We start from the raw sequence: 27,536 nt of genomic DNA on the forward strand, positions 1-27,536 counted from the left end.
TAAATAATAAATAATTTTGTAGCTCTTTAATGCGTCATGACAGAATACAGTAGCGCCTCAGTTGAAGCGGCATGTGAACTGATAATCTTTTCATATTTATGCGAAGCACAAAATAAACGAATGGAAATTAGAAGGTATTTTATTTCAACCGCGGAAAGTTTAAGTTAATCTACTTTACCGTCTGATTTGTTTGTCAGAAAAAATGGCAGATTCAACTTTATGATTGGGCAGATCGCCTGTCAATCAAGCTCCCTGCGAAGGGTCAATTTGGTTTGCATTCTGATTCGAAAAGCCATTTTTCTTGACTGAATATCACTTTTAGCTCTGAAATACATCACATTGTGGAAGTAAAATGAGCTGAATTTACAACTTACATAGACTCTAATACATATCATAGGTGAATAGTTATAACTAACTTTTCCACTCAACCCCCCCCCCCCCCCCCCCCAAAAAAAAACTACTGTAATTTCAACAAGCTAGGCAATATGAAATTCCATCACAAATACTGTCGAGGTTCTATGGCTATGAATGAGAGAGAGTCAGATAAAAAGAGAGAAATGAAAACAACGTTCTTGAACTATAGCGGGTGTGCCGGGTGAGAAAGCGGTCGCACGTACATGCCAGGCAACAGAAGGTAGCTAACGGTTGCAGTTGGGTAAACATACTCTGAGAGAGGCGTAATGGTTCTGTATGGGCACCTGAAGAGCATCTGGAGGTCACTATCGATTACGTGTTAAGACGACTAGGAGGGGACAGACTCTGTCACTGCATATTAATTTACATTTCTCCCTGAAGTTACTGAGGGCTGGATGTGCAAACCGCAACTCAACCTAAAGAGCATAAAAAACTGCTTGCTGAGGTCGAACAGAAGGTCTGGCGTTGATGTCCGGTTCTCTCTTTTTTTTTTTTGGTTCAGCACTAGAGACTAAGGGTTATTGCTACGTGCCGTTGTTCGGAATGCTTCTCGTGTGTACGTGGAACCGCACTGTGTAACCAGGAGGCAGACTGTAAAATGATCGAAGCAATAAGCAACATCGGAAACACTGGTCATTACACGAAGAGACAGAAAAAAGCGAAAGATCAGAGAAACAAAACGCTAGACTGATTCGCCATTGACAGTCATGTTTTTGGGGTGGTTCAATGGATAAACAATATCACATCTTATTTCTACCTTTTGGCCCAAAATAAATGTTGAACACAATGAAACTATCAAGTTTGATTGGTTAACGCAGATACATTCACACACATACAGTCCAATTAAAACTCAAACTTTGAGGGGACAGAGACGTCATGTCAAATGGAAAAAAGAAAAAATGCACGGTTGTGTTGTTGATCTGAGAAACCCTGTTTTATTATAAAAAATAAAGCATTTTTAAATTGTTTATGGGGTGCACTCACCCACCCGCCCTCCACCACTCATTAAATCAATCCATCCATCCATGCATCTTTTATTCTCCTCTACCACCCATCCTCCTGCCAGATGTTCACCTACCCAAGCTAACTTGAGTGTGGCCACTCAAAGGACTCAACAAGTATGCAGGCTACAGGCTACAGGCTATGAATTCACCCCCCCCCCCCATGAAGTGAACACTTCGACAGCACCATGCACAATCCTACTTTTATGTGTTTGTGTGTGATTCAAATCCCCTGAAAAGGGGCTTCCTGATTTTCCTAATGAAAATGAGCCCAACAGACCTGCGAACCTGGCAAACTTGTCAAGAAACTGCTACATTTCAGTAAAAATTAGGTTTTCGGCCCTGTCCTGTGCTGGCAGAAAACAAAATAAATCATGTTACCATCTCTCCAGATGTGCAAATTGCAATATTCTTTTAAGTAGAACTTAAATATCTATTTATAATATGTGTGGTATGTACACATACCATTCACTTGCACGCACACAAAACACACTTACGCAGGCTCACACAAATATATACTACAGATCACTGAAATTACTACATGACTGCTTTCACATACGTTTGATGAGTCAGTGTCTTGGGGGACGGGACTAAAAACGTGCTCATGTAGTCTTGCGCTCTCATACATTAAGATAGATATAGCATATGCAGTTCTACACATGTTAATGTACAAAAAATACATGACATATTTCCACATGATTGAAAATTACCGTAACTGTGTACATGTTTATGTGTGTTTGAGCCCGTGTGCAACAGCACACAGCCTTGCATGCGTCCACGACCACATACATAGCTAACAAACAGGTATATGACACCCTTCAATCCTCAGAAGAATCCTGTAGCCAGAATTTCTAACTTTGTCTCTCATATCTCTCGTAAATATATAAACAGTCTCCATACTTATTTCCACCTGCATTCACACTTTCATACGACTATAAATGACTTAAATGGCAGTTGTTTCACGGTCCGCAGCCTCTTGCGCTCATCTTTACTCAAGCCGTCAGATTGCTTGAGAAGACTAAGCCAATCATACTCAAAGAAAAAAAGTGCTTCTTTTAAAGCAGTCCTCTTGGGGACAAAATCTAATTTTCTCTGTCATCACCTGTTACATTCATCCCTTCACAGTGACCCTTGTGAGCCATCACCATCCCACAGAGTGCCACACAACATCCAATTCATGATACAGCATACAGTACTGTGTTCATGTTGAAAGAACAACAGAAAATAGAAGTAGCAATAATAATAATAATTAATAGTAATAATTTATATAATAATAATAATAATTTGACTTAATTGACTGAAACTACTAATAGCTAGTGAACATGACAGGTGTGTAAAGTAAGTGCTTCAGGACAACACTCATCTCAACCCCCCCCCCCCCCCACTTTCTCTGGTTTGAACAAAAAACAGTTGAGACTGCACTAAAAACAAGGGACTGGTTGATCTTCTCACCCATTGTGTTTGTATGCATCAAGATACATCCATGCATATACATATACACAGACAAGAACCCATCCTGTGTCTATGTAAAAAGAAATTACCCCTGATTGCAAGGTTTACACATTCATCACAAACAAAGAAAAGAAAAAAAACTACCCATCATGTATGATAGGAGGGTTTAAAAAAGTGAGACGGAAAATTTAAACATGCAAAACTAAAAAATTGTCCAATAAAAGGTTAGAGAGTTGGATATATAAAAACACACTCGTCCATCTTCCCTGTTTTAAATGATAGTTTCATCTTTCTGAGGAGCAACTGGCACCGCTCAGTGACATCTTCTCTCTTGGCCTGTACCATAGTATTTGGACACCTCTTCTTGCATTTCAATAAATGTTAATATAATCTATGCTAGTCTAACTGCGCTGAGGATACATTGTTAGCATTGATTTGGATAGTCTTTTTAGTCACAGTTAAACAAGATGGCTGACATCATGTAAACTCCTGCAACCAGTGGAGGAGTGATTTCCGTTCTGCCACAATTAACAATGTAATTCACACCAGTTGCTCATCTTTACTTACTAACATTTTCAGGTTCACTCAGCAGGCGAATGATTTAATTGCCACTAGGTGTAGTTAAACCAGGTTTGTCTGAGCCAAAAAAAAAAGTAGAGGATGTTGTAGGTGAGAGACTGGAGAGACGTCTTAGTCTGGTTAGCTGTGACTGATTGTGTATACTGAAGCCTTCAGGATATCATGCAGTGCTCAGGTATCTCATGACCTTCCCACCTTGCACTACATCTGCCCTGAATTTGACCAATCAAATAAATTGCACCATTGCCTGTGTAATATTGAATGTCTCTATTACATAGGTTATTACACTAAGTTAAAAGTGATAATGTACATACTGAGTAAATTTAGCCTTTATGTAATCTGGATAGAAAATTAAATCAGAACATAAAATAAAGAACCTAAAACATTCCGAGGGCAATTTTTGCTTTTAAAATATGACAGTCCAATGCTCATTCACTTTCCAATATTTGATCTGCCTTCGATACTGATTTTAACCTCCTGAGGGATGAAGGAAGGTTTGGGGAACGTTAAAGGAGGCTCTCCTTCAGGATTTTCTACTTTGCGGCCCTCAGGGGCCGACCACCTCCTTTTGCGGCCTGTGGGCTTGCTGCCGGACTCTGATTCAGTGACCGGTGGTGCTTTGCAGATGTCTCTTTCGCCAAACCTCAGTTCTCCATTCTCTCTATTGGCTTGGCCGCCTCCACCTCCCTGATCTCCACACTGCCGGAGTCCATTTTCCTGTTCTGTGTGCCGAACACCCCCTCGCACACCACTGGAGAGTGCTTTGGGTAATTTAAGGGGTGGACCGAGGGAAGGTGCATCCAAGACTTGCCCCTGGCTTTTTTTGATAGAGCCATTCCTCAGGTTCTTCAGGGTAAGGGAGATGCAAACGTCGCCTACTGAAAGCTTGGTGCATGGCAACTCGAGCAGCTGGGTTGTCCGTTCTGGACAACATGATGACCAGCCCTGGCCGAACACGAAGAAAGGATACTCTACAAGCACCTCTACGCTGACCTGCAAGAGAAAAAGGAAGGTAAAACGAGAGGACATTAAATACATACAGTAGAAGTCATGCACAAATGCCTGACGATATGAATGAATGCCTTTGCTAAATAGCATCTGTCATTCAGCGCCTCTCAAACTGACAGACTTTAGAACTGCTTTTGAGTGGGTGGCCCGATCTCAACTCCCAGACAAATGAAGCAGATTTTTCATACAGCCCACTCACAGTACAACAGAAGGAAGCAGAAATAGGGAATGACTCAATTCTGCCAGTGAATCCCACACAAACTAAACAAAGATGCCATGGGGACAGCCAGGGGAGGGTTTATGGAACAGGGAGATGATTTTCAGCGGCCAATTTACCCCACATCTAGTTACACTGATTGAGTGCAGCTGGAGTTCATATAGGAGGACACGCACCCCCTCACAGCTTAAAAAAATGTATAATGACTACCATATGGTTTTTCAAACTGATGACAAAAGGCATGAAAGTTGTAACAAAGCAAAGAAGATCCCTGGGCTCTGATCCCTGTAAAAGGTGCAAATAATTTTTTTTTTTTTTTGCCAATGAGCATAGTTAAATCTCAAATTAAATTAGCCATCTTTGGAATCCATTTTCATATGATCAAACTACCTTTGAGGGACAAAATATGCCAAGATATGTTCACCGTAATCCTCTTTAGATAGCAGGATTTAATTGACAGTAACTGGTATTCTAATGTAAATGGTAACTTTAAAATATGCACTGTATATAGCTACTGTAATAATAAACACAAAAATTATGCAATATATACACACTTATGAAAATCTGACAAACCATTGAAATACTCATACTACAAGTCTCATGAAACAACCAGCATTGTACAAGATATTTCAAGAGTAAAGTAAAAACATATTATCCCACCTGTGAGCGATGCTCTCCGACAGCAAACTGTATAATAGCAAAGTTAGGCGTATGACTGCTGTCAATGCGCTCTACAGTGCTGGAGTCAATCTTCAGCTCATTGCTGATCTCAGCACTCTGAATGAAATCCTCAGTCTTCAGGTCCTCCACCCGCTTTAATTCTCCATCTGCCAACTGGATGATGGAGCCCTTGGTGAAGTAAAGGGGCAGTGAAGGGGCTGAGGGTGGCGGCGGTGATGTCAGCAGGCCGGTAGGGGCTGGTACCACAGGCAAATGCAACTGGGCTTGAACAACAGCTGCGGCAGGGTGAGGGTATGGGGCTGGAGCCTCAAAAGTCTCTACTTTTGGGGCCATTGAGGTGACGAAAGCATGGGGCAGTGCCACAGGCAAGGGCTGTGTGGTTGATGTAGCAGTAGCTTCAGTTCCACTCACTGGGATGATGACTGGTTGAGTTCCTGGGATGACCAGGTGCTGGGATAGGCTGGTGTGGTAGCTGAGAGGCTGCTGGTGCCCTGTGCCGGCAATGTAACCGATGATGGGCTGCTGAGCAGAGTAGAAATTGGTGGAGGGGAGGCCCAGGGAAAGGGACTCTGTGGTGTTGTGAGTGGTCTGGATGATGGCATGAGGAGACAGTGTGGAAACTGCCCCCTTCAGACTGTCCACAGGTGGAGGGGGAGGAGGGAATGGAAGGGAAGCTGAGGTGGAGGAACTGCGGGATACAGGTTTGCCTGTGCAAATCCCTCCTTTCTCAGTGTGGGATGTTGAGGGAGGCAGCTTGTCAGGTGTACCTCCAGGATCAGCAACACCAGAGCTATGACTGTTGGGTACCAACACCAACGAGGTCCGCATGGCTGTGCTGTCCTGCGCATATTCAGCAGGTAGCACCACTTGCCGAGCCTCATAGTTACGTTGGCTCTGCTGCTGGTGGATCTGGTGCTGCTGGGTGGAGGAACCCCCTTTGGCAGTGCTGGCCTGCTTCCCTGCACTGGATTCGGGAGATGGACCAAAGCGTCTGTACTTCTCCAGCTCTCCGTTCAGAACCTCCCTGGGCCTTGTCTCCTCCCTCTTGGATAAAGGTCCATCTGTGTGTGTGATGTGTAAGATTGGCGATGGGCCACTGATGGGGAGCGTGTGGTGAGGGTGTAAGTGTGGAGGCAAGTGAGCATGGGGTGACGGAGCAGTCCGAGGAGATACGCTTAGAGGAGAACCAGCAATTTGGATGTATTGTGTGGAGTGGGGTGAAGAGGTGTTGTCAGTTGTGACCATGCCAGGAGGACGGCCAAATTGGTGGTGCTGGTCAATTTTCAATGCTGGAGAACTGTAGGTGCTGGCATAAATCTCACGTTGTGTGGTAGTGGTGGAAACCGAATGGGGAACTAGAGGTGAGATGTAGCCAGCATATGGTGCAGAGTACGGAGAGCTGATGAAGTGAAGATTGGGAGGCAGGGGTGTGTACTGGATAGTGCCAGCAGGCTGAGAGAGGGGTGACGTGTACATGGAAGGTATTGTGGTCACTGCAGTGGGACCTCTGGTTAAGTGTATGGACGAGGGAGGTGTACTCTCAGCTGTGGCTGACAACGGTTTATATTGAGGCCCATCGGGTTCTGAGAAGGTGGTGGTGTGCTGCCGCCCCCTGTCATGTCCACTTGCCAAACTGGCAAGCCAGGCCAGGTTTCCCGAACGCTGGCTCTCACTGGCAGGCGCCATCACCATGGGCCTCTCCTCTGAGGGCAGAGTGCTTGCTGGGATTTCACGCTTCTTTGGGGGCAGACATTCATTGCTCCGCTCCTGGTTTGACTTCATGGTGTCTTTCTGGATGTTTCTTCCCCCTGTCTTTTTTGGCTCTCCCTCTTGGTCTCTATTTGTATTGCTAACAGAGTGTGCCCTTCCACTGACTGGTTCGGAACAAGGATGGGGATGGGGTAGAGAGGAGAGTGGTGGTGTGAGGGGATGTGTCCTGTGCCTATGGTCGGATGGACACAGATTTCAGTCTTAAGCAACGGAAGTCACACCTGCTGTGGAAAAGCGGTCCATGCAATTCATGCGGAATCATTTCCCTCTGAGAGCGAGTCTCCAGGACTGCAGGAAGAACCTGAAAAATAAACACATGCATCATTAAAGTTATTTCTGTTTTGAAAACAGCTCTATGGAAGGAAGTCCTGTACACCTCAAATGTGAAAGGGTAGTTCAGTGTATTCAATAGCTTTGTAAACTATCACTGTACATGTGAGTGGGCATCAGTGCACTCATAGTGTGTGTGTGTTTGGAATATGTAAGTGGACCCCCTGTAGGGCGAGATGGAACACACTGTATGCGCATCATTAATAATGAACCGGCACTCTGCACTCAGGACTTATTTGAAGCCAGTAACACATTCACCCTCAACATACAAACATACAAACACAAATTAGACTGGAGGCTCATCTACTACAGTGTGAAAATGTGATAATCATCTAAAAAGAACATGTCCAAAAAGAAAAGGCTAGAACTATCTATTCATCAAGAATTCACTGTATTGTAATGTGTTTCTATTGCATAATGAAGACTTGAATGGACAAAAAGACTAAAGACTAGACTTGAATGGACAAAGTACTTAAGCCCACAAGGCTTAAACGACACCAAACAAAAACAAACAAACACAGAGCAAGTCACGTGTACATAAAACTGTCTATTTCGATTTTATGTTCACTTTAAGAACTCCCCATCAAAGCAGGAGTGTCTCATTTTCCTCTTCATAAGTGTATGGGGAGACACGTGACGAAACAGTGATGTTGTGCAGTGTTATGGCTTGTTTGACATTTCTCCCTGAGCTCTATTGATTGAACCCTTTCAGCTGCGTCTGTTGTCCAGCACTGGTGGGAGGGTGGTTTTGCCTGATAAATAGGCCCTGATGATTTAACAAGTGTCACAGTTCTATAAAAGAACAGGCAGATTCTGCTGTAAGGGGAACCCACCCTTTAAGCAAGTCCGTGACTTACTAGTGACTTACTATTTGTGTGTATGGAACACTTACACAAAGGTAACAAAATGTACCATACTATCACTATGGTGTTATGTACTATTCTAGTATCAAAGACATGGCACCATAGTTGGTAATAATACAGTACATACTATAATAAAACTACACTTACAAAAAATATCAGAAAGTACCATAATACAACCACATCTTTTGGTCATGTAGTAGCAGTTCTTGGACGTACCTTCGATTACCAGGTATCAGATGATACTACAATAAAACTAAAATTCATGGTATATATTCAAGTACCATGGTATTACGCTGTGATACCATCACAGTACCATGCTGTTTTGCACATACACCATAGTATACTATGCTTGTGTGGACATGGCAAGACAACATTGAAAACTGTATGATGAAGAACAAAGGAAATACCATATTATACTGCATTAATATGGTAATCATTCATAATCATTATATATACGTGTGTGTGTGTGTGTATCAAAATACCATGGGATTATCATCTGATACCATCAGGGTGTTTATTCTCAAGGGCAAAAGAAGAGTGTTAATAACCCAATTATCATAATCATTTTAATTGATGATTTAAGTAATCATGCATGGTAGATGACAATATTATCCAGATGGTATTATATATCGCTAAAAAAGCAAATCTAGAAGTTTGAACTGGTCTCTTGCAGGTCCTTGAATGCTCATGGTGAAATAAACCCTTTATAATGGGATTATATTTCAAAACTGATTTAAATGGTAATCAGTGGATTATTGTTCCCAGTTTGATGTATGATCTACATCTCGATTTAATCTCTACACATAAGAGCATACGATATATGCTTCCCATGAACCAAAGCATACTCAAAAACATTCTCTGCATCTGAATTTCCCAACTATACAGTATGCAGAACATCAAATGCGTATGAATAAGATATGAAAACTGGGCTGTGGGGCTCTTTTCTTGTTTAACTGCTTCAGGTATCAAGAAAATTCCCTGTAGTTAAATTCCACATGTTTGTATATTTACTTGTGCAAACACCTCAATACAATTTATGGTTGTTGCTATTATATCATAGGTCAAAGAACATACAGGTAAAAGGACAATGCCACCATGACATATAGTATTTCCAAGAATGTACTGACATTAAACACAGGCATTCTTGGAGAACACACTTCATCAACGGTTGAGAAGTAAGTTATTTGAATTCGATATTGTGCTTTTTATCTGTGGACAGAACAGAAGCAGCATACTTATCTTAACAAAAAAATTCTTAAAAGGTCAGAGACAGCTCCCTTGTTGGTAGCTAATGAGAAAATAATCAGCAGTACTGTATCAGCATAAAAATAATAAAATATGCACTATAGTGTACAAATCAAGATATTTCAATTTAATATTGTCTTTCATTACATATTAATTGAGAAAGTAAATGGAATATTTCTAATTCTAAAAATGAATCTGTCACTGCAAGACTATTTAAATGAACAGCAAAAATACTGAAGCAAAATACTTTAATTATATAAATAAGCTATATTTTATACAAATTTTATATAAAATAAGATCCTGTTTCACTCTCTCTTCTATTATCACTTCCTATCTCCACCATCCCATCCCATCCCATCCCATCCCATCCCATCCCATAAAGGCAAAAATGCCTTTTATACAGCTAAATAACAAAATAACTGACAGTACAAAAAAATAAAACTAAATATGAGATCGAATAGTTCATAAATCACAGAATTTTTCTGATGTTACATTATCCAATACCAACACTATGGAATTATGTTTCAGAGGAAAATTCACCAAATTTACAATTTAGTCCATCAAATTGACAGATAATAATTATCGCTAGCAACCTCTATGACTCATCCCTATTTAGTACATATTGCAAAGGCACGCAGCCACTATATTTCAAGGGCAGCACAGTAAAAGAAAGAGAAAGCCACAGCATGAAGAGAGAGAGAGAGAGAGAAAGAGAGAGAGACTGTAGTATTTTCTCAACAAATGAATGTCGATATTGCAGGGAGCCAGTTAGGATTAATGACACTGATGCCAATGGGGGGAATTCTATGTACACACACACACACAGACACACGCACTCACAAACATGCCTCAGTGTGTTGCTGTGGTATCCCGGGGAAAGCCAAGTCCTAATCTTTCACAGTTGGGTCCTCTCAGCTCTCCCTGCTTATCCCTCAGGATTAAACCCAACACACACATACACACACACACACACACACACACCCCTCCATTACTTCAGCACTGTAAACTAAGAGCGTAGTGAGAGTTGAGAGAGAGAGAGGCAGCAGTATAAAAGCCTTGTCAGCTGGATCTTGCTGAGTGCAATAGGAACAGTATCAGATGACCTGAAACCTAAACTTATTGTCCTCCATCAGCCCTGGCAACACTATGAATCACGTCCCCGGGGCCCCAGAGCCACGGAGAACAGCGGGGACAAATCAGAGACATTAATCAAAGACATTCACTGTGAATCTAACACAGACATGAATGAGGGAAAGCATGGGCTCTCCGAATGCATTTTGCTCCATAAAACCCCACTCGCAACGCAATAATGCACCGCAACAATACATATCATCCAGAGCGCTCTGTGGGCCGCAATAATGGGTCAATGAGAGATGACCATGAGGATGACAGGGTTTAAGTCAATATAACCACAGCATTACTGACGAGAATGAAACTCTGTGAGTAATGCACACAACCAACCGCATTGATTCAAAATGCTATTTTAGATTTGGAAAATGCCGTCATAATAAAAGTAAAACAATTGAAGATGTTGCATGTATTAAACTTATTTTTATACTGTACATGTATTGTTATAGTTGAAAGTAGTGACTAAATAAATATTTCATTATTCCTGTATATTTATGGAAAATTCATTTGACTTTAATAATAAATAAAAATTTAAATATCCACAGAAAAACATGAACTTTACTGGCAATTTCCTGACATTATCTGTTAAGTTAATGAAATTTATTTTACACAATGAAATACTAATTCAAAATATGGATAAAACTAATGGATAAAATAAATATGGAAAACTACTTTATATTAACACAGTACACTTGGCCCTATTTACAGTTTAAGTATACACTTAGCTATATATATCTATACACTTCTATAATAGATGTATATAAATATATTATAAAGGCAATATAATTATGACAACACAAACTTATGTAAATAAATGTGTAAAATAATACACGTATAGTGCAAATAGTTCAGAATGCATCTAATATGCCCCAAAATGCTGTCTAGGTAATCAGCTCACTAGACACAAAGTTACTGTACTGTAGCCCCTTCCACACTTTTCCGAGGTACTATCCCTTTAAAAGGTGGGCAGATACTCACAAACTGTCCCTGCCTTTACAATCAGTCCCAGTGCCTGATCTCTACAATGAACAGCACAGAAATGGATAGAGCGAGTGAAACGGAGACAGCTTGTAATGTAGAAACGACGAAAGGAAAGAAGAAATGGAACACTCTCAGGAGAGAGAGCTTTGTTGTTGCATGAAGAAGTGCAGCTGAATGACTTGCACTTTCAAGTTCAGAGATAGGCTACTCATAAAGAACCTGAAGCACAACGACAAGACAGAGACAGAGAGAAACTGAATAGCATTTCCCAAACTTATCTTGCGAACCTTAACAGTTTGATCAAGTAGCACTTCATTAACACCGATTAAAACTCACATTACAGTTTTGGTGTCAAGCTATATGCACATACAGTATACTCACAAATGGACACAGTTTGTTTTGCTTTTTTGTTTTAAAAAGGAACTTTACATGCTAAGGTGTCTACTAATTATTTTTATATTATGGCTCAAGTTTAACAAAGCAAAACTTCTTTTTTTCAAATACCTCCTAAAAGCTGCTGAAACACCATTTGGATGCTGTTGGGAAACATGCTATAACTATAACAGAGACATGCACACTCTCTAACATACGCATGTTCAGGTAAAACATAGCGTAGTGGAAGTGTGTCTAAGCTTACCTTAGTGTTCAGAGAGGCCATTGAGTCACTCTCTCAGTCTTTCTCTTATTCCCACAGGAGTCAAACAGACAAAGCGAGCCCCCTCTCGCTCTCCTCCCACCCCGACACCTTACGGAGGTACAGTGGTGTTGCCGGCGCCTACGGAGGCCCTTCCTGCTGAGGTCATGGCTGTGGACAAGCACTGCCCCGTGCCCCACCGGGCCCCGCGTGTGTGAGCTCTGAGCTCTGCCTGCAGCACTCAAACGTGCGTTATGCAAGGCCTCTTCAGGCCACCAGCTCTCCCCTCCCTCCCTCTCTCTCTCTCTCTCTCTCACTCACTCACTCACTCACTCACTCGCTCAGCTCCTCCCACACCTCACCTCACTGCGCACCACCAACTTCATCAGGTATTCATTCAAAAAAGACACAAGCCAGCTGGCAGCATGCCCAGACTACACTGCTAGAGAAAGAGAGAGAGAGAGCAAAAGAATGAAAGGGAGAAAGAGTGAGGGAGGAGATCAGGGAGAGAGGGAGGGATATATAGAAAGACAGAGGAGGGAGGTGAGAGTATGAGGAAAATCAAGAGAGGGAGGAGGGTCATAAAGAGAGAGATGGAGATTAAACCAGAGAGCGATGAAGAGATTGAGTGCTGTTTCTACAGCTACAGGCACTTTTGTGTGCCTGGGTGTTTGACTGTTTTTAAAACTAAGAGCTTTTTTTAAGTGAAGATCACATTAAAAGTGTCAAGGAAACTTTTAAGTAGCTATAGAGTTTATTGTTTTTTATTGCTTAATTCGCCACAAAAATAGGAACTGTTATAATAATCTTAAGAAATAGTAAAATGGACTTACTGAAAGTTTTTGTGGAAATGATTTTTATAGTACATACTACTGTTTAAAAGTTAAGGGGTTAGTAAGATTTTTTGATTATTATTTTGTTTCTTATGCTCACCAAAGTTGCATTTATTTGTTAATTAATACAATAAAATACAACAACATTGTGAAGTATTATTACTATTTAAAATGCTTTTTAATAGAAAATATTTTTTAATGTAATTTATTACTGTGATGAAAAGCTGAAATTTTCATTGTCATTGCTCAAGTATTCAGTGCCACGTGATCTTTCAGAAATCCTGATTTGATGCTTATTATTATCAGTGTTGAAAACAGTTGTGTTATTATTTTTGTGGAAACTGTGATTTTCTTTGCAGATTTTCTTTCTCTTTTTTTGGATGAATAGTTTAAAATAGGGTTTGTAACATTATAAATGTCTTTTCTGAAATTATGATCAATTTAATGCATCCTTGCTGAATAGAAGTAATAATAAATTAAAGTAATCGAATAGAAGTAATCTCTTTGAACTAAAAATTTTATTATGCATAATTTCTAGTTAAAACCATTAATCAAAAACTGTGATTATAACTGTTAGGATATAAACAATACAATACTAAACAGTACTACTATACTATGAAATTCAAAAAGTCAAAAGTGCTTCATAGCTGAAGAAATAGGCCTATAGACAAACTACTCAGATGAGTAAATATGCCCTCTCATTTATGCATGCACTCCCACACACAACACTTATGATCTGAGCAGAAGAACACACACAAACACAGGCCCACACACACTTCCACGGAGAGTCAGGATTGGAAGCTCATTTCAGGTGAGCTCATTGAAAGCAGAAGGACATTGTGATGCTAATCCTGTACAACAACCTCTCATCTAATCTGAGGACTCTAAACCATTGCGTTTCAGCGCCATTTCAAACTCAAATGGCATATAAACACTAGTGAGAACTTGCTATACAGTTCTGTAAATTCATCAGCAGGTGGTGCTAGAGCCAACATCGTCTCAGATTCGTAGCTGAAGGCTAGAGAGTTTGTTTAGCTGACCTAGTTAGCTAAGCAGTTTTGATAAATATGTATTCTGCTCAGTGGTGGTGAAGATGGCGCGATGAGACTGGACAACAGAAACATCTCCCACAAAAAAGATGGTGAAAGCTAGGGTTATGTTATTAATTAGGAAACACTTTGGTATAGGTATCAATTCTCACTATTAACTAGTTGATATTAGCATGCCTTTTATTAACATATTGGCCGTTTATTAGTACTTATAGAGCACATATTCTGCATTACCATATTCTACATCCCTGAACTTAACAGCTACCTTACGAACTATTCAATAATTAATAAAAAAATACCTATCAAGCAAATTAGGGGTTTACTGAGGCAAAAGTCATGGGAAATGGTTTGTTAATAGCGAGAATTGGACATTAAAATAAAGTGTGAGTTGATTTAAACTAAATGCTTAGATACTTCAAAATTATGTTCACAGAAAGAATATATATATATATATATATATATATATATATATATATATATATATATATATATATAGAGACACACACACACATACACATGCAGGTGCATCTCAATAAATTTGAATGTTGTGGAAACGTTAATTTCCGTTTTTCAACTCAAATTGTGAAACTTGATGATTTTTGTTGTGATACAACAAAAATTTTGTTGTTTTAATTGTGATACAAGTTTTTGTATTTCATTTGGAAACCAAGGTCCTAGAGTCTGGAGGAAGGGTGAATAAGCTTATAGCCCAAGTTACTTGAAGTCCAGTGTTAAGTTTATAAAATGTGGAATACGGATGTAGAACGAAAACACAAAAAATGCGTGTGCTGAACTTTGTGAATGAGGCTCGCTGAAGTTCTGCGTGCACAGACTCCATGTGGGCCTACCGATGAGTCAATTTAACGCACGGCTGAACAAGCGTCCCTATGGGCTGTGTTATGGAAAGTATGAGGCAGTCAGAGGTTGTCAGTGCTTTGAGCTTGGGCTCGGTCATTTATGCGAGTCTTATCTGAAGCGCAACTCATGACAGGCACGCAAGGAGTTCCCTTGTTAGGTGAGGGAGTGTGTGCTGTTTACAGAACCGCAGTCAACAAAACAAGCAGCACGGGAAGGCCTGTCTGTTGCTGTGGTAACTAATTAGCTATGCTCTCTATTTCTGGACCTTTAGAGTAATTCAGTGAGTTTTTGTGTTTTTACTCTGAAGCACATGCAGTCACCTGAGAGATTGATAAATGGATGGGGAGAAGAGAGAAACAAAGAGATACAGACCGAGATTATGACAACAGAATGAGTTTCAAATCTCTCACTCTGGAAATCTGCATCTGCTAACTACCTGATAACAAAATATTGCCTTATTTCATTCTTCACAGGAGATGAATCTGCTCTCTACAGCGGAGAACATCATCTTCCTTCTCTCTGCAGATTGCAGTCATTAAATAAGAGAAAGACTTGACAATATAAAGACATCAGATTCCTATTTGCATTCAGAACAGCTTTAATTCCTCTTGGGATGCTGTCATAGCAGTCCTGAATTGTGTTATATGGCAGCATTATTTAAGAAAAACCTTTAGTTCTTAAAGACTGTCAAACTGAAATGTTAAGCAGCTGACATAATCATAGCTAAGCAGTGCTTGTCTTGTTAATTATACATGAGCTTCGTACAGTCGCAGAGATGCTCGCTTCCTGGTTTTTCGTTTTGCCATCTGAGGAAAGTTTAATATGTTGAACACAACAGCTGGCAAACACAGAATGATTTGATACTAATATTAAGACAACCAGAGCGTTGTTGTGCTGTACGTGTCCATGAAATGGAAAAAGTTAACCCCAGTTTACAAAGTTCAGTTTGAAAATGTCTAAAGCTGCGTTCACACCATTCCAGGTTTACTGTAATTATGAGATGGCAATTCTGATTCTACACAGAGCTGTTCAAATATTTAGAAACTATTTGTTTCTATGGAAATGCCCATAACACCACAGGGTCTATGTGCGGCTGCACTGTTGATGACAGCAAAACTTCATCACTAATAATATATGATATATGATATGATATGATTATGTCACAATTTTACAGTTTTTGCTGTTTCTGATCAAATAAATGCACCCTTGGTGAGCATAAGACCTCAATCTTTTGAACGGTATAACACATAACACACAACACAACATAACATATAACACAACACAACACATACATTTCTGTTGAATAATTTCAAGTTTAAAAAGCTCAATGGAGGCAACTGCGTTTGCATCCCAAGGTGCATCTGGTCTTGCAATCATCTGACATAAAGACTCTAACATTGTGGATGCCCAGACTATCAAAGAAACATCTATTTTAAACTGCTTCTTGGAAAAGATTTGATTTCTTGGAAAGCTGAGTTAAAATCATATCCAAGTGCAATTAACAGTCCTGTTTTATACTTGACACATGATGCTAATCACAGAATGTATAAATAAACATGGAAAAAATGTATATCATTTTCTACAGCAATATGCACACACACGAATAAACATATAGTTACAGTCTTCTATAAATAGTTCTGTTTATCTAATGCACAAAATGATCGGTTTCATATTCCGCTGAATTCCTGAAGAATTTGTTCAAAGTTCTTTCTGTCACTCTAATGGTTGAGTGATTGAAAAAGCACTCAGATGTAACTTCACAGGAAAGCTCAGCACCATTCAGTGGAATGTAGCCACCCTCTCATCGCCAGATGTGGCCTTTTACATGCACGCACACTGAATGGTTTCAGACTGATATGCATTTTCAGACCTGAATAGCAGCAAGCCTTTGATCGCACCTGCACGCGAGAGAATGGCTGTGACTCCCTCCGACTGTCTGCAGTTCAGCTGTGGCTTCCCTCGCTGTGAAGCGAAGGATCAAGTCCAGAGACGTGTCGCCAAGGAGACACATGAAAGGCTCTATACATACGCATTACGCACTTGTGCGCACCCACGCATTCATATGTGGATGAAAGAAATCTCACGCACAAGACTGGCAGCACTGACAACACGTACAGTACATTACTTTAAAGGCATAGTTTAATAAATAAAAAAATTCTACTTTGCAGAAATAAATCACATTTTTAAATATATCAAAATAGAAAAGTTATTTTAAATTGTAATAATATTTCACTTTTTTAATGTATTTTTGATTAAATAAAAAAAGCCTTAATGAGCCTAAGGCTCATGAGGACTTCATAAAAAAAAAAAATCGCCAGTCCCCAGGTGAACCATTTCTTTAATCCAGTATCTCCTCCTTCTCTCCATCACTTCTCTAATCATGCAGCACATTCTCTCTTGCTTGTATCACCATCATCTGCCTCTAAGTACTAACAACCCAACACTGACTCATTAGCTGGGTGAATAGACAGATTGGCAAAGAGAGAGCAGTGCCACAGTCATACCCAGCATGCCCAGCAGCACTACAGAGTGGAGTATTAACCCCATACTGAGCCCTGAGGAGAGAGGAATGACTGCAGATTAACGTTATGTGCTTTTTACTGAAGCGCCTGCAGCAAAATGCAATGGCCGAATGCTGAGCTCACACCAGTCAGAAAAGCAGCAGTCAGCTCTTAGTCTGAGAGTGAATTGTGCTCTATTAAATGGAGAAGTCTTTTTCACTTGAATTCAGTGCCTGAATTTGAATTGCAGTAGCAAACAGATGTAGAAATGTAAATGAAATTTGAATTTAAGGAAGTAATGTTGCATTCATGAAATTAAAAGTCATCCTGTCTGTGTGTTATTTTTAATAATACATTTTTGCATTTGACTGTATAAATATCCCACATCAAACACACAATATGAGATTCTTAGAAATGTAATAAGAAATGTTTCCTGAGCAGCATATCAGCATATTAGACTGATTTCTAAAAGAAGTAATCGTGCTGAAAATTCAGCTTTGCATTACAGGAATAAATTACATTTTAAAATATATTCAAATATAAAACAACTATTATTTTTACTGTATTTTTAATTAAATGAATGCAGCCTTGGTAAGCAAAAAGTTTACAAATCATTAAAAAATGGTATCAACTCCACAGTTAATGTAGTGTACATAACTTCATTATACTTAACAAAATAACTTTTACAAAAAATATTTAAATGTTAATATATATATTAAATATATATTAAATATGGTTTACAAAGTATATTCATGTTAAATTTCATTATTTATTCATGATTTGTTACAAACATATGTATGATCCTTTTGAATTTCTAAAAATCTCTCTGCATCAGCTTGCACTGGCTGCCAATAGCCGCTAGCAATCAAATTCAAGGTACTGATGCTTGCCTACAAGACAACCACTAGTGCTGCACAAATATAGTATAGTAAGTATAAGTATAGTAAATTCAAATAACAGTATATTTAATTAAATTATCTGTATGTTACCCAACAGTTTAGTGTCTAAGTTTTTTCTATGTACCTGAATGCTCTCTCCACCACAGATGAGTGTAATACTGTGGCAGTGGAAAAAGAGAGAGAGAGAGGAAAGATGAAACCGTAGATGATCAGAAACTCTGTTCATTCTCTCTCAGGGCCAAGTCTGAGTGAGTAACTATAAAAGAGAGTGAGAGAGGCCTCTGAGGTCGACAAAAATACTCACATATGATTGCCTAGCTTAACCCTAGAAACCCTTATCCATATCTAAATATTATAAACTAACCCTAACCCAAACCCATTATTGGAGCTCAAATTTTTGTGTAAGTGAGAAAAAAAGATTTTTATATTTAATAAAAAAAATTTTTAATATAATTTGAGAAATATTATAAATATATACACTAAAAATTATACAAATAAAATAATACTAAAAATAAAAAGATTTATTTAAAAAATATTTTATTTATAATTAAAGGTCAAGGGTCAAGGTCAACTTTAAATAAAGGGAAGTTTAGAAACACACATAGACTAATAATGTACATGTAGTAGCACTCCTTTATAAAATTTCAACAGGCTACTAAATGTTTGTTTTTATATTACATGAATCATCTATCATGACTGTATTAATGAGCGTGTATTAACTAGAACTGAATGACCTTTGAATGGGAGTCATAGAAATGAATAGCTCTCGTCTCTCCTCAGGGACAGCTCCACATAGCCAAAGCTTTAACTGTGTTGAAAAAGTGCAGATTAGATGCACATAACTGCAGACGTGCGCTGGAGTCTGGTTACGACCTGAAATCGATTTCACGTGTTTGTTTGTCCTTAGCGCGAACAGACGGTGCCTCTCTGTCTTGTCCGCTGTCACCGCTCGGCGTGTCTTTCTCGCCTTCCCTCCATTCACAAGCCATCCTAAATCCACCACTATGTGGAGTGTGTATCAGTGTGTGTGTGACGGATTACGCTGAGGCAAAGCACTGCTAAGCCCCTCTATTACTCGATAATCCCACAGGAGTGTGTACACATGCTCTCGCAGAACACACTGATGTACTGACAAATAGAGACTGAAGAGACACACTCAGTGATAAATAAGAGGCAGAACAACACACACCCGCTCGGAGCGGAGACTGGGAACTTTAATTGGCTGAGTCTCAAACTAGAGCAAACAAAATACACAATTACACAATGATCAGTAAATATAAAAAAAAAATCTGAAGAAAGTAATCTCCCATTAATATGAAGAATTCTGAAGTACGTAATATATATATTTTATAATATTTTATATATTTGATATATTATTATTAAGTACTCTCTCTCTCTCTCTCTCTATATATATATATATATATAAAATTAAATATTATATACAGTAGTACATAATAATATATAAAAATGTGTACCCTGAACAATTTTATATTTATAAAAAAATAATTATTAAAAAATCATAAATTAAATTAAATTAAAACTATTCAGTAAATGACATTTTTCATTATTATTTATTTCTTTTTTTATTGATAAATTGTTAGCTATGGTACTTTTTAAATAACTTTCTGAATGCTAAAAAATAACATAACAAAATTCATGGTTATTATTAGGTGTATTATGTTCTTTAGGAATTATGAGCAGCATAAAAAGTTAGGAATAAATCATAAAACATATATATATATATTTTTGTATACAATTTAACTGACAAATTGTAGAGTAATTAGAATCTTTCGAATACTTAAAATAACATTTTAAAAGAGATAAAGGTTAGGTTTTATGAGTGGAATATTACAAGCAGCATATAAACTCCTATTCATTTATGAAATTAATCAAATAAAATATTTATTTAACATTGTGAAATGTGTTTAAATGCACGAAATTAGTAATGCAAATTCTAAAAGAACTAAATAATAAAAATACAGACTAGTGGTCTCAGACTGTTGGAAACAGCATATAAAGTTTATAATAAAAATAATAAATAGTATTTAACAAAACAATTAAAAACAGTACGTGTCCATAGGCTGGAAATGTACACACTCCTGGCTGCTTCAGTGGACATCTTTCCACCATCCTTTAGCACAAAAGACCACCATAAATCTAAAGCATGTAACACTCAGCCGTACAGCAACACAAACCTCAGAGCTCCAGCCCATTATCACGACTGTACTGCTGTGAAGACCGCCCCCTGCATACAAACTTACAGCTGCATCACACCGAAACCTACAAGGTGGAACGTAAAAGTGGACCTCCTACAAACACACACACAATATGCACCAAAGCACAGCATGAGGCCCTGTTCAAAGCTATTCACACAATGTGAACCACGCCGAGGAGTCTTTATGTTCCTGAGAGAGCAGGCCTGCAGGACTCAGGATGGAGGCTCTTTGAATTGAGGCAAAATGGGACGGTGTGCAATTGTGTTTGGTGTGGCCTTGTTTAGTTCTGCCGTGGCTCAGCAGTGCCATCCAAACTAAGACAGACTGAAGGGTTGCTTTGAGGACACTTCTGTGATCCACAACAATACTCACGTCTGCCCACACAGCACAGATTGCATATGAAAAGAAATGAGGCTAAAACAACACTTTTGAGTCATTTCTTTTATGTATAACTAAAATATATATATTTTATGTATTTTTCTGCTTTTAGTAAATAAAAGGTATATCATAGACTGTGTCAAAATATATGTGATCATTTCATAGACTATTATTAGCTACATTCTACAGCACTGAAATGATTAAATGGTTACTGTAAATCAAATTTGACCTTTTGTCATTGTACGGACCGAACTTCTTTTTCAGGAAAATTTCTCAGTGCATAGCGACAAACAGGCTTTCAGGAAAATGCTGTGTTGGTGTTTGATGCTATTTAGCATTTGGGAAGAAAATAAAAACCTAACGGGCAATTAAAGATTAAGGTGTTATTATTTTAACAAAAAATAAATAAATAAATAAATTTGTGGAACATTCTGCTAGTGCTTAAGGTATTTTTCTTTAAATTAAATGTCACTTAAAGTAGTTAGACATTTTTGTAATATTTTTACAGTGAACAATACTTTTACATCATTTTTTAAACCTTGATTAATGTTTGTTTCTACATATAGCCTACTAATTAAATCTAATGATTCAAACTGTATCAATTAACATTAGATAATATACCATGAACAAAGATAAATTAACATTGAACAACAGCATGTTTAAATAAATAACATGAACCTAGATTAATAAAAGAAATAAAAAAATAAAAACTAATGTTAACTTTACTGTAAAGTGTTGCCGGTATTTTGCTATTTAATTTGTTGATATGTTTTGTACCAAGGTATATTTTCATTTGAATACTAAAAAAAAAAAAATAAAATAAAATAAAATAAAATAAAATAAAGCACTGAGGTATGACTAACATATACATCTGGAATTTTTATGCAATTTCATTTGTAGTTTTCTTTTTGTACCACTGTATATTTTTATCTTAATACTAAAATTAAATTAAATTAAATTAAATTAAATTAAATTAAATTAAATTAAATTAAATTAAATTAAATTAAATTAAATTAAATTAAATTAAATTAAATTAAATTGACACATCTCTTTTCAGGTCTAAATCGCAGCATGTTGTGCTGTTATCTCTCTGTGAGATCTCTCCCATCCTGCTAGCGCTCTCTTAAGCAGTGCTGTGATCATTCATTTAAGACAAATTAAACATTTAGATAACGCCAAGATGATAAATAGAGTGTGAGAAATGAGTGTGACAGGCCAGCTCCCCACATGAGAATCACGCTACATGATGCAAATGAGAAAGACACTATAGAAATAAATGCGGCCGCAATAAACAACCCCTGACAGTGCTTTGACTTTATATATGAGTGGAGCAAATAAACACAAGCTTTTATTCTCAGAGTTCATAAAATACGTTCAAGGTTTTCTGTAAGCACCACCAAAGTCATTTTACGGTGTATTTTGCCCTTTGCTGTTGCTTAAACATGCTCTGTGTGGGTTGCAAAGCAGGATATTGATGATTAATTACTGTGAGTAATCAGGAGGGACAAGACTCCAGAAAATGTCAACACATCTACTCAATACATCAGGATCGAGGAGGAATGGAAGCTTATAGCAGCAACACTTCTCAGAATATTACTTCACACTGATTGCTTGGCTCTCCTTCTCCTTGACCCTGCTTTCAAAGGACGAGATTTTAAAAATAACCTCTATCAACCTGCATGTTGAAAGAGTCATTTGTGTTCATCATGTAATTCATGTAAAACGACACTAGATATGACTAATGCGTCTTCGGCATTGAGCTCCCTACCTCTGACCTCGAAGCTCATGCACACCAGCACAGGGTCAGCGGGTTGCCTTTCACACACGCCACCAAATCCCTGGCCTGCCGGAGCTTGTTTGGAGGTATAATATAACATATAATTGGTTTCCAAGAACGTGCTGCAGTCAGAAATCATCCGGGCTGGTAACATGTAACTAAAGAGTTTGAAGATAACATCAGTATTTATGTCTAGTGTGATGGAATGTTAAACAATTTGTGAATACAAGTACTAAATTCACACTGTTTGCAACGGATGTCTAGATTTTCAGCAGTAACAGTCTGACCTTTTGACCCAGTGTGTCAGACATTAGACCTCTGCCACCTGAGAATAAGAAAACAGTTGTTTGGTTTCAGACACAGCTTAAATATACCACTTCGGTGATTAGAAAAGCAAAAGCAAACACTCGTGCTCCTAAGTCCTCAAAAGCCATTCCATGTAAGAGGTTGTTTGGATAAAGAGTAAACTTGTCAATATTTGTGTATGAAGATTGAATGCATTATTAGAGCAAGCGTTAGTGTATTGATGAGAATCAAAGTTTAAAGTAAGGCTCAAGTTAGTTTACTCAGCAGTCATATTCATAATATCCTCAGATAGTACAGCTCCTTGAACTGGTAAAGACTGATTAAATGAATAAATAAAAAAGCAACACTCAAAACTACAAACAATAACTTTAAAAGGGACTTTAGGCCTCACAAAATTACAATGTAACTTATGAAAACAGGTGGTCTTTTTTTGATTACGTTTATTTTTATTTACATTCATTGCAATAAATTTGTGTTTTTAAAGATTTACAATTTACTTTAAGTTAGATGACAGTCAATCTAATTGTAAAATTACCTCACAACTGATAAGGTAATTGATGATCTATTATGTATCCCTAATTTAATATCAGAAATAAAATACGACAACACCCTTAAGCCAAAAACAGTTCCTATTAAGACCAAGAAGAATATGCTATGGTATAAAACAAGTGAATACCGTCATATTGTGTCAGTCAGTCGGATGCAGTATTCCTTAATTTCATTGCCAGATCCCTGCTGATTCCCACCCCTTGGTCAAAGGTCGAATAAGTTTCAAATTAATTTCTGGGAGAGCAACATCACAGCATGTCGGAGAACTGAATGTTTATTGCTCTGACCTTCTTTCAATGTTCCAGAACCTTTGACTTCCAAGCGGCTCCAGCGAATGAGGGCCAGTGTGCCGAGAGACATGTTTATGACAGCAGTGAATGTGGTTTGTGTTATTCTGAAGCTGCCATTCAAAACTGTTCAAAAGACGAAGATGGAAAATGGAAGTATGATACAAGTCTGTGAGTGAATGTTAGAAATGAAGAGGAGAAACGTGTGCGAGCAGGTGTGAACGGGTGCATCTATGTGGACGGTTGGATTCCAAGGTGCTTCTGTGTTTATGCTAGTAATTTATTTATTCTCCCTCTTTCTAGAAAGCACTCCGCTGAGATCACGGTGTGAAAGGACACGGTTTAAAGTGCTGAGGGGAGAGGGACTCAGGCACAATGGAATGCCACTGCTACTCCTGCCAAGAACACTTTTCCCATGCGCCCGGGAGCCAAGACTTCCCCCAACCGCCAAGAATAGCACCGCTGTCCTCGCACACTCACCAAAGTCTCACACACACACAAACACTAGGCTAACACAAGACACTCCTGACAAAAAATGACTTGAATTTTACTCTTCATAAATGTTCTTTATTGGCAGTGATGGTTCCATGAAGAATCTTTAACATATGGAACATTTACAATGGACAAAGGGTTCTTTATAATGAAATAGCAGTGTTCTTTACACTATTTTTTTTTTAAAGAACTGTTTGCTGAAAGAATCTTTGGAGAACCAAAAATTGCTCTTCTGTGGCATATGGAACCTCATTTGTGAACCTTGACCACAAAAGCATTCATAAGTCACTGGGGTATATTTGTAGCAATAGCCAAAAAATACATTGTATGGCTCAAAATTATTGATTTTTCTTATATGCCAAAATCATAAGGATATTAAGTAAAGATCATGTTCCATGAAGGAATTTAGTAAATGTCCTACTGTAAATATATCAAAACACACTTTTTATTAGTAATATGCATTGCTAAGAACTTAGTTTTCTTAATATTTTGATTTGTTTTGCACACTCAGATTCCAGATATTCATATACATGTAGCTCAGCTAAATATTGTCCTATTCTATCAAACCATACATCAATGGGGAGATTATTTATTCATCAATAATTTAAATTAATTATTTAAAAAACTGACCCTTATGACTGGTTTTGTGGTCAAGGGTCACATTTGGAACCTTTATTTTTAAGAGAGTATGGATATGAAGAACACAGCCGTCTAGCTTAAAGTGACATTTTACTGAATTATTTCATTACTGACTTTCTTCAGTGGAACATAAAAGAAGAAATTTTGAAAAATGATGATTTCACAATGAATGTCAATGCGGTCCAAAGAGAAAAAATACAGTACCTATAAGGGTCACTAAATCATAACAGCATCGACTATCCCTTTAATATTTTCATAAGCACACCATGCTTTGATCTTGCAGATCCTCCATATTTTTATAATGACATAACAAACACTATCTAAATGGACTTTGATGCTTTCCAATGCACTCACGACTTCAATTTGTCATTTGGGCTTTTTTTTTTTTTTTTTTTTTTTTAGAGGGTTTTGAGAACTAACCAACAGGAAAAACACATCGCCGAACCCCACCTTTGCCATATGAACACTGAACAGAAGATTAGGACATTCAGAACGCATAAGGAAGCACAGCACCATGAGTGTGATGAATTGCTATCCTTCACCATGCTCACTAAGAGTCCAGTGACCTTTAACAGGAGGACAGCTTTTACTCTAAATGCCCATGACTGGTTAGAGGAGCCATTGGGATCTGAGATGACAAACAGAGTGAGTGAGACAGAGAGAAAAACAGACAGAAAAGAGAGCCTCAGCTCATGAAGTACTAATTTTGATTTGTCTCTATTAATTACGCTCAAAATGAGCTCATATTAAGACTTTCACAGGCCTGCCCGCGAGCTACAGCTGCCCGTGTGATGATTTGTCTCTCATTTATGAACTTTTCAGTCATGCTACAATATATTGGCTAGGCTAATTAATCGCCTCATATTTGGCCAGTTTGAGATTATAACTGCATCTGTTGCTGATACATTTTGGTAATTGCACTTGGGTCAGTTTCAGTATCTACCAGCAATCTATCTATCTGTCTATCTGTCTATCTGTATGTCTGTCTGTCTATCGAGAGATATACATATAAACAACAGCACTACTATTTCAAAATGATACTTCAAATCCTGTGAGCATAAATCTTTGCACCACAATTTATGTCACACCAGTAGGGGGCACTTTAACAACACAAAAACAACAGAAAAACAACAACAACAAAAAGAAGAATTTCATGCAAATAAACACACTTAATGTAATGCACTTAAATTAGAGTAGACTGTATACACTCTCGAGAACATGAGCCTGTTCACATACACACATATCTCTCAAGAACACGTGTATTACTTGCTAATGAGACGGTTAACCGTCTTCTATGAACCCGTTACACGTGGACACGACAGAGTCTGAGCATGCTACAGTAAACCTGCATGTTACAGTACGCCTGCAACCAACTATGGAATGATATTACGGACTTTATTCAAAAGGAATTGCAAATTGTATTTGCAATTGCGTTTTCAATTTGTGGACGCATAAAATGTGACATAATCCAAACGCAAATGCAAATCGCGCATTACCGTTTTCATTTTCGATTAAGTAAACGCACAGTGTCTGCCAAATTTAAAATGGAAATGCAAAGTCCGTTTGCAATTGTGTTTCCCATATCTTAGGAGCTATGAGCCTGTCATATTTAAATAGCAATATTAATTACCACATTTGCCTTTTCACTCTCTCTGCACTGTGCATGTAAACTGCCAAAACTCAAATGGAATTGCAATACCTTTTGCATTTGAATTTCCAACGTCTACACGGAAACCTGTCAATCAAGTGACAGGGGTGGGGCCATTTTATTGGGCGTGTTTGCATTGGGAAGTGACGATCGTACTAAAATGTACCATGTTTTTACTAGGGTAAATATGAGTTAACGATAGTGTTTATAATTAAGCCACAGTAGCCACAAATGTACAGTTGTCTGAGACGTTATGAAATGTTCTTTAACATCATGAACCATAAAATGTAGTCAGTGTTCTGCTATTGTTTATTTTCATAATAGGTAAACACAGGCCACAAGTTAACACTGTCACATTTCCTTGATTCAGCAGCTGCACGATGTAAAGAGTCCTGTCTTGGATCTAGACATCTGGTGCTGATTCAGTGTAGCTTGGTAGCTCAGTGGTTAGTGACTGTCATCTCTCATGGCATATTGTCTTTTAGCGCGTGTTCGAAACCCGGGTCAACAAAGACGTTCTTTATTTTTTTTGTTTATCCTACTAACTTCAGCCGCCAAACTGGCAATCATACAGTGAGGAAAATTGCAGTAGTCAAGGCGAGCTGACATGTTATCAAGTACGCTGCTGTTTGCAGAATTACCGGACCTGCGTCCTCGCAGACATCACACTCCCGAGTCGAATGCACAAAGTCTGAACTACTGAGGATGCAAGTCCGAAATCAGCGGCTGAAGTTAGTAGGATAAACAAAAAAAATAAAGAACGTCTGTGTTGGCCCGGGTTTCGAACACGCGCTAAAAGAC

General features: G+C 38.2%; 1 protein-coding gene across 2 annotated transcripts in view; it reads right to left on the reverse strand.

Annotated features, from left to right (window-relative positions):
- Positions 1-3,831: 3,831 nt before the first annotated feature.
- LOC132145490 (ataxin-1-like) overlaps positions 3,832-27,536 on the reverse strand; it is a 104,148-nt gene continuing 80,443 nt past the window's right edge. Inside the window, exons 1-3 of one of the 2 annotated variants that reach the window (XM_059556573.1) lie at positions 12,307-12,592; positions 5,332-7,423; positions 3,832-4,439 (exon numbers count right to left, since the gene is read on the reverse strand). In XM_059556573.1, coding sequence (XP_059412556.1) covers positions 3,879-4,439; positions 5,332-7,134 — 2,364 coding nt within the window. In that variant the 5' untranslated portion in view covers positions 7,135-7,423; positions 12,307-12,592 and the 3' untranslated portion in view covers positions 3,832-3,878. Of the gene's footprint in view, positions 4,440-5,331; positions 7,424-12,306; positions 12,593-27,536 lie in introns of those variants that run through there. The other variant, XM_059556572.1, reaches the window with a different exon arrangement.

Source organism: Carassius carassius, chromosome 8 (assembly GCF_963082965.1).
Source record: "Carassius carassius chromosome 8, fCarCar2.1, whole genome shotgun sequence".
In the NCBI taxonomy this organism is placed as follows: Eukaryota; Metazoa; Chordata; class Actinopteri; order Cypriniformes; family Cyprinidae; genus Carassius; species Carassius carassius.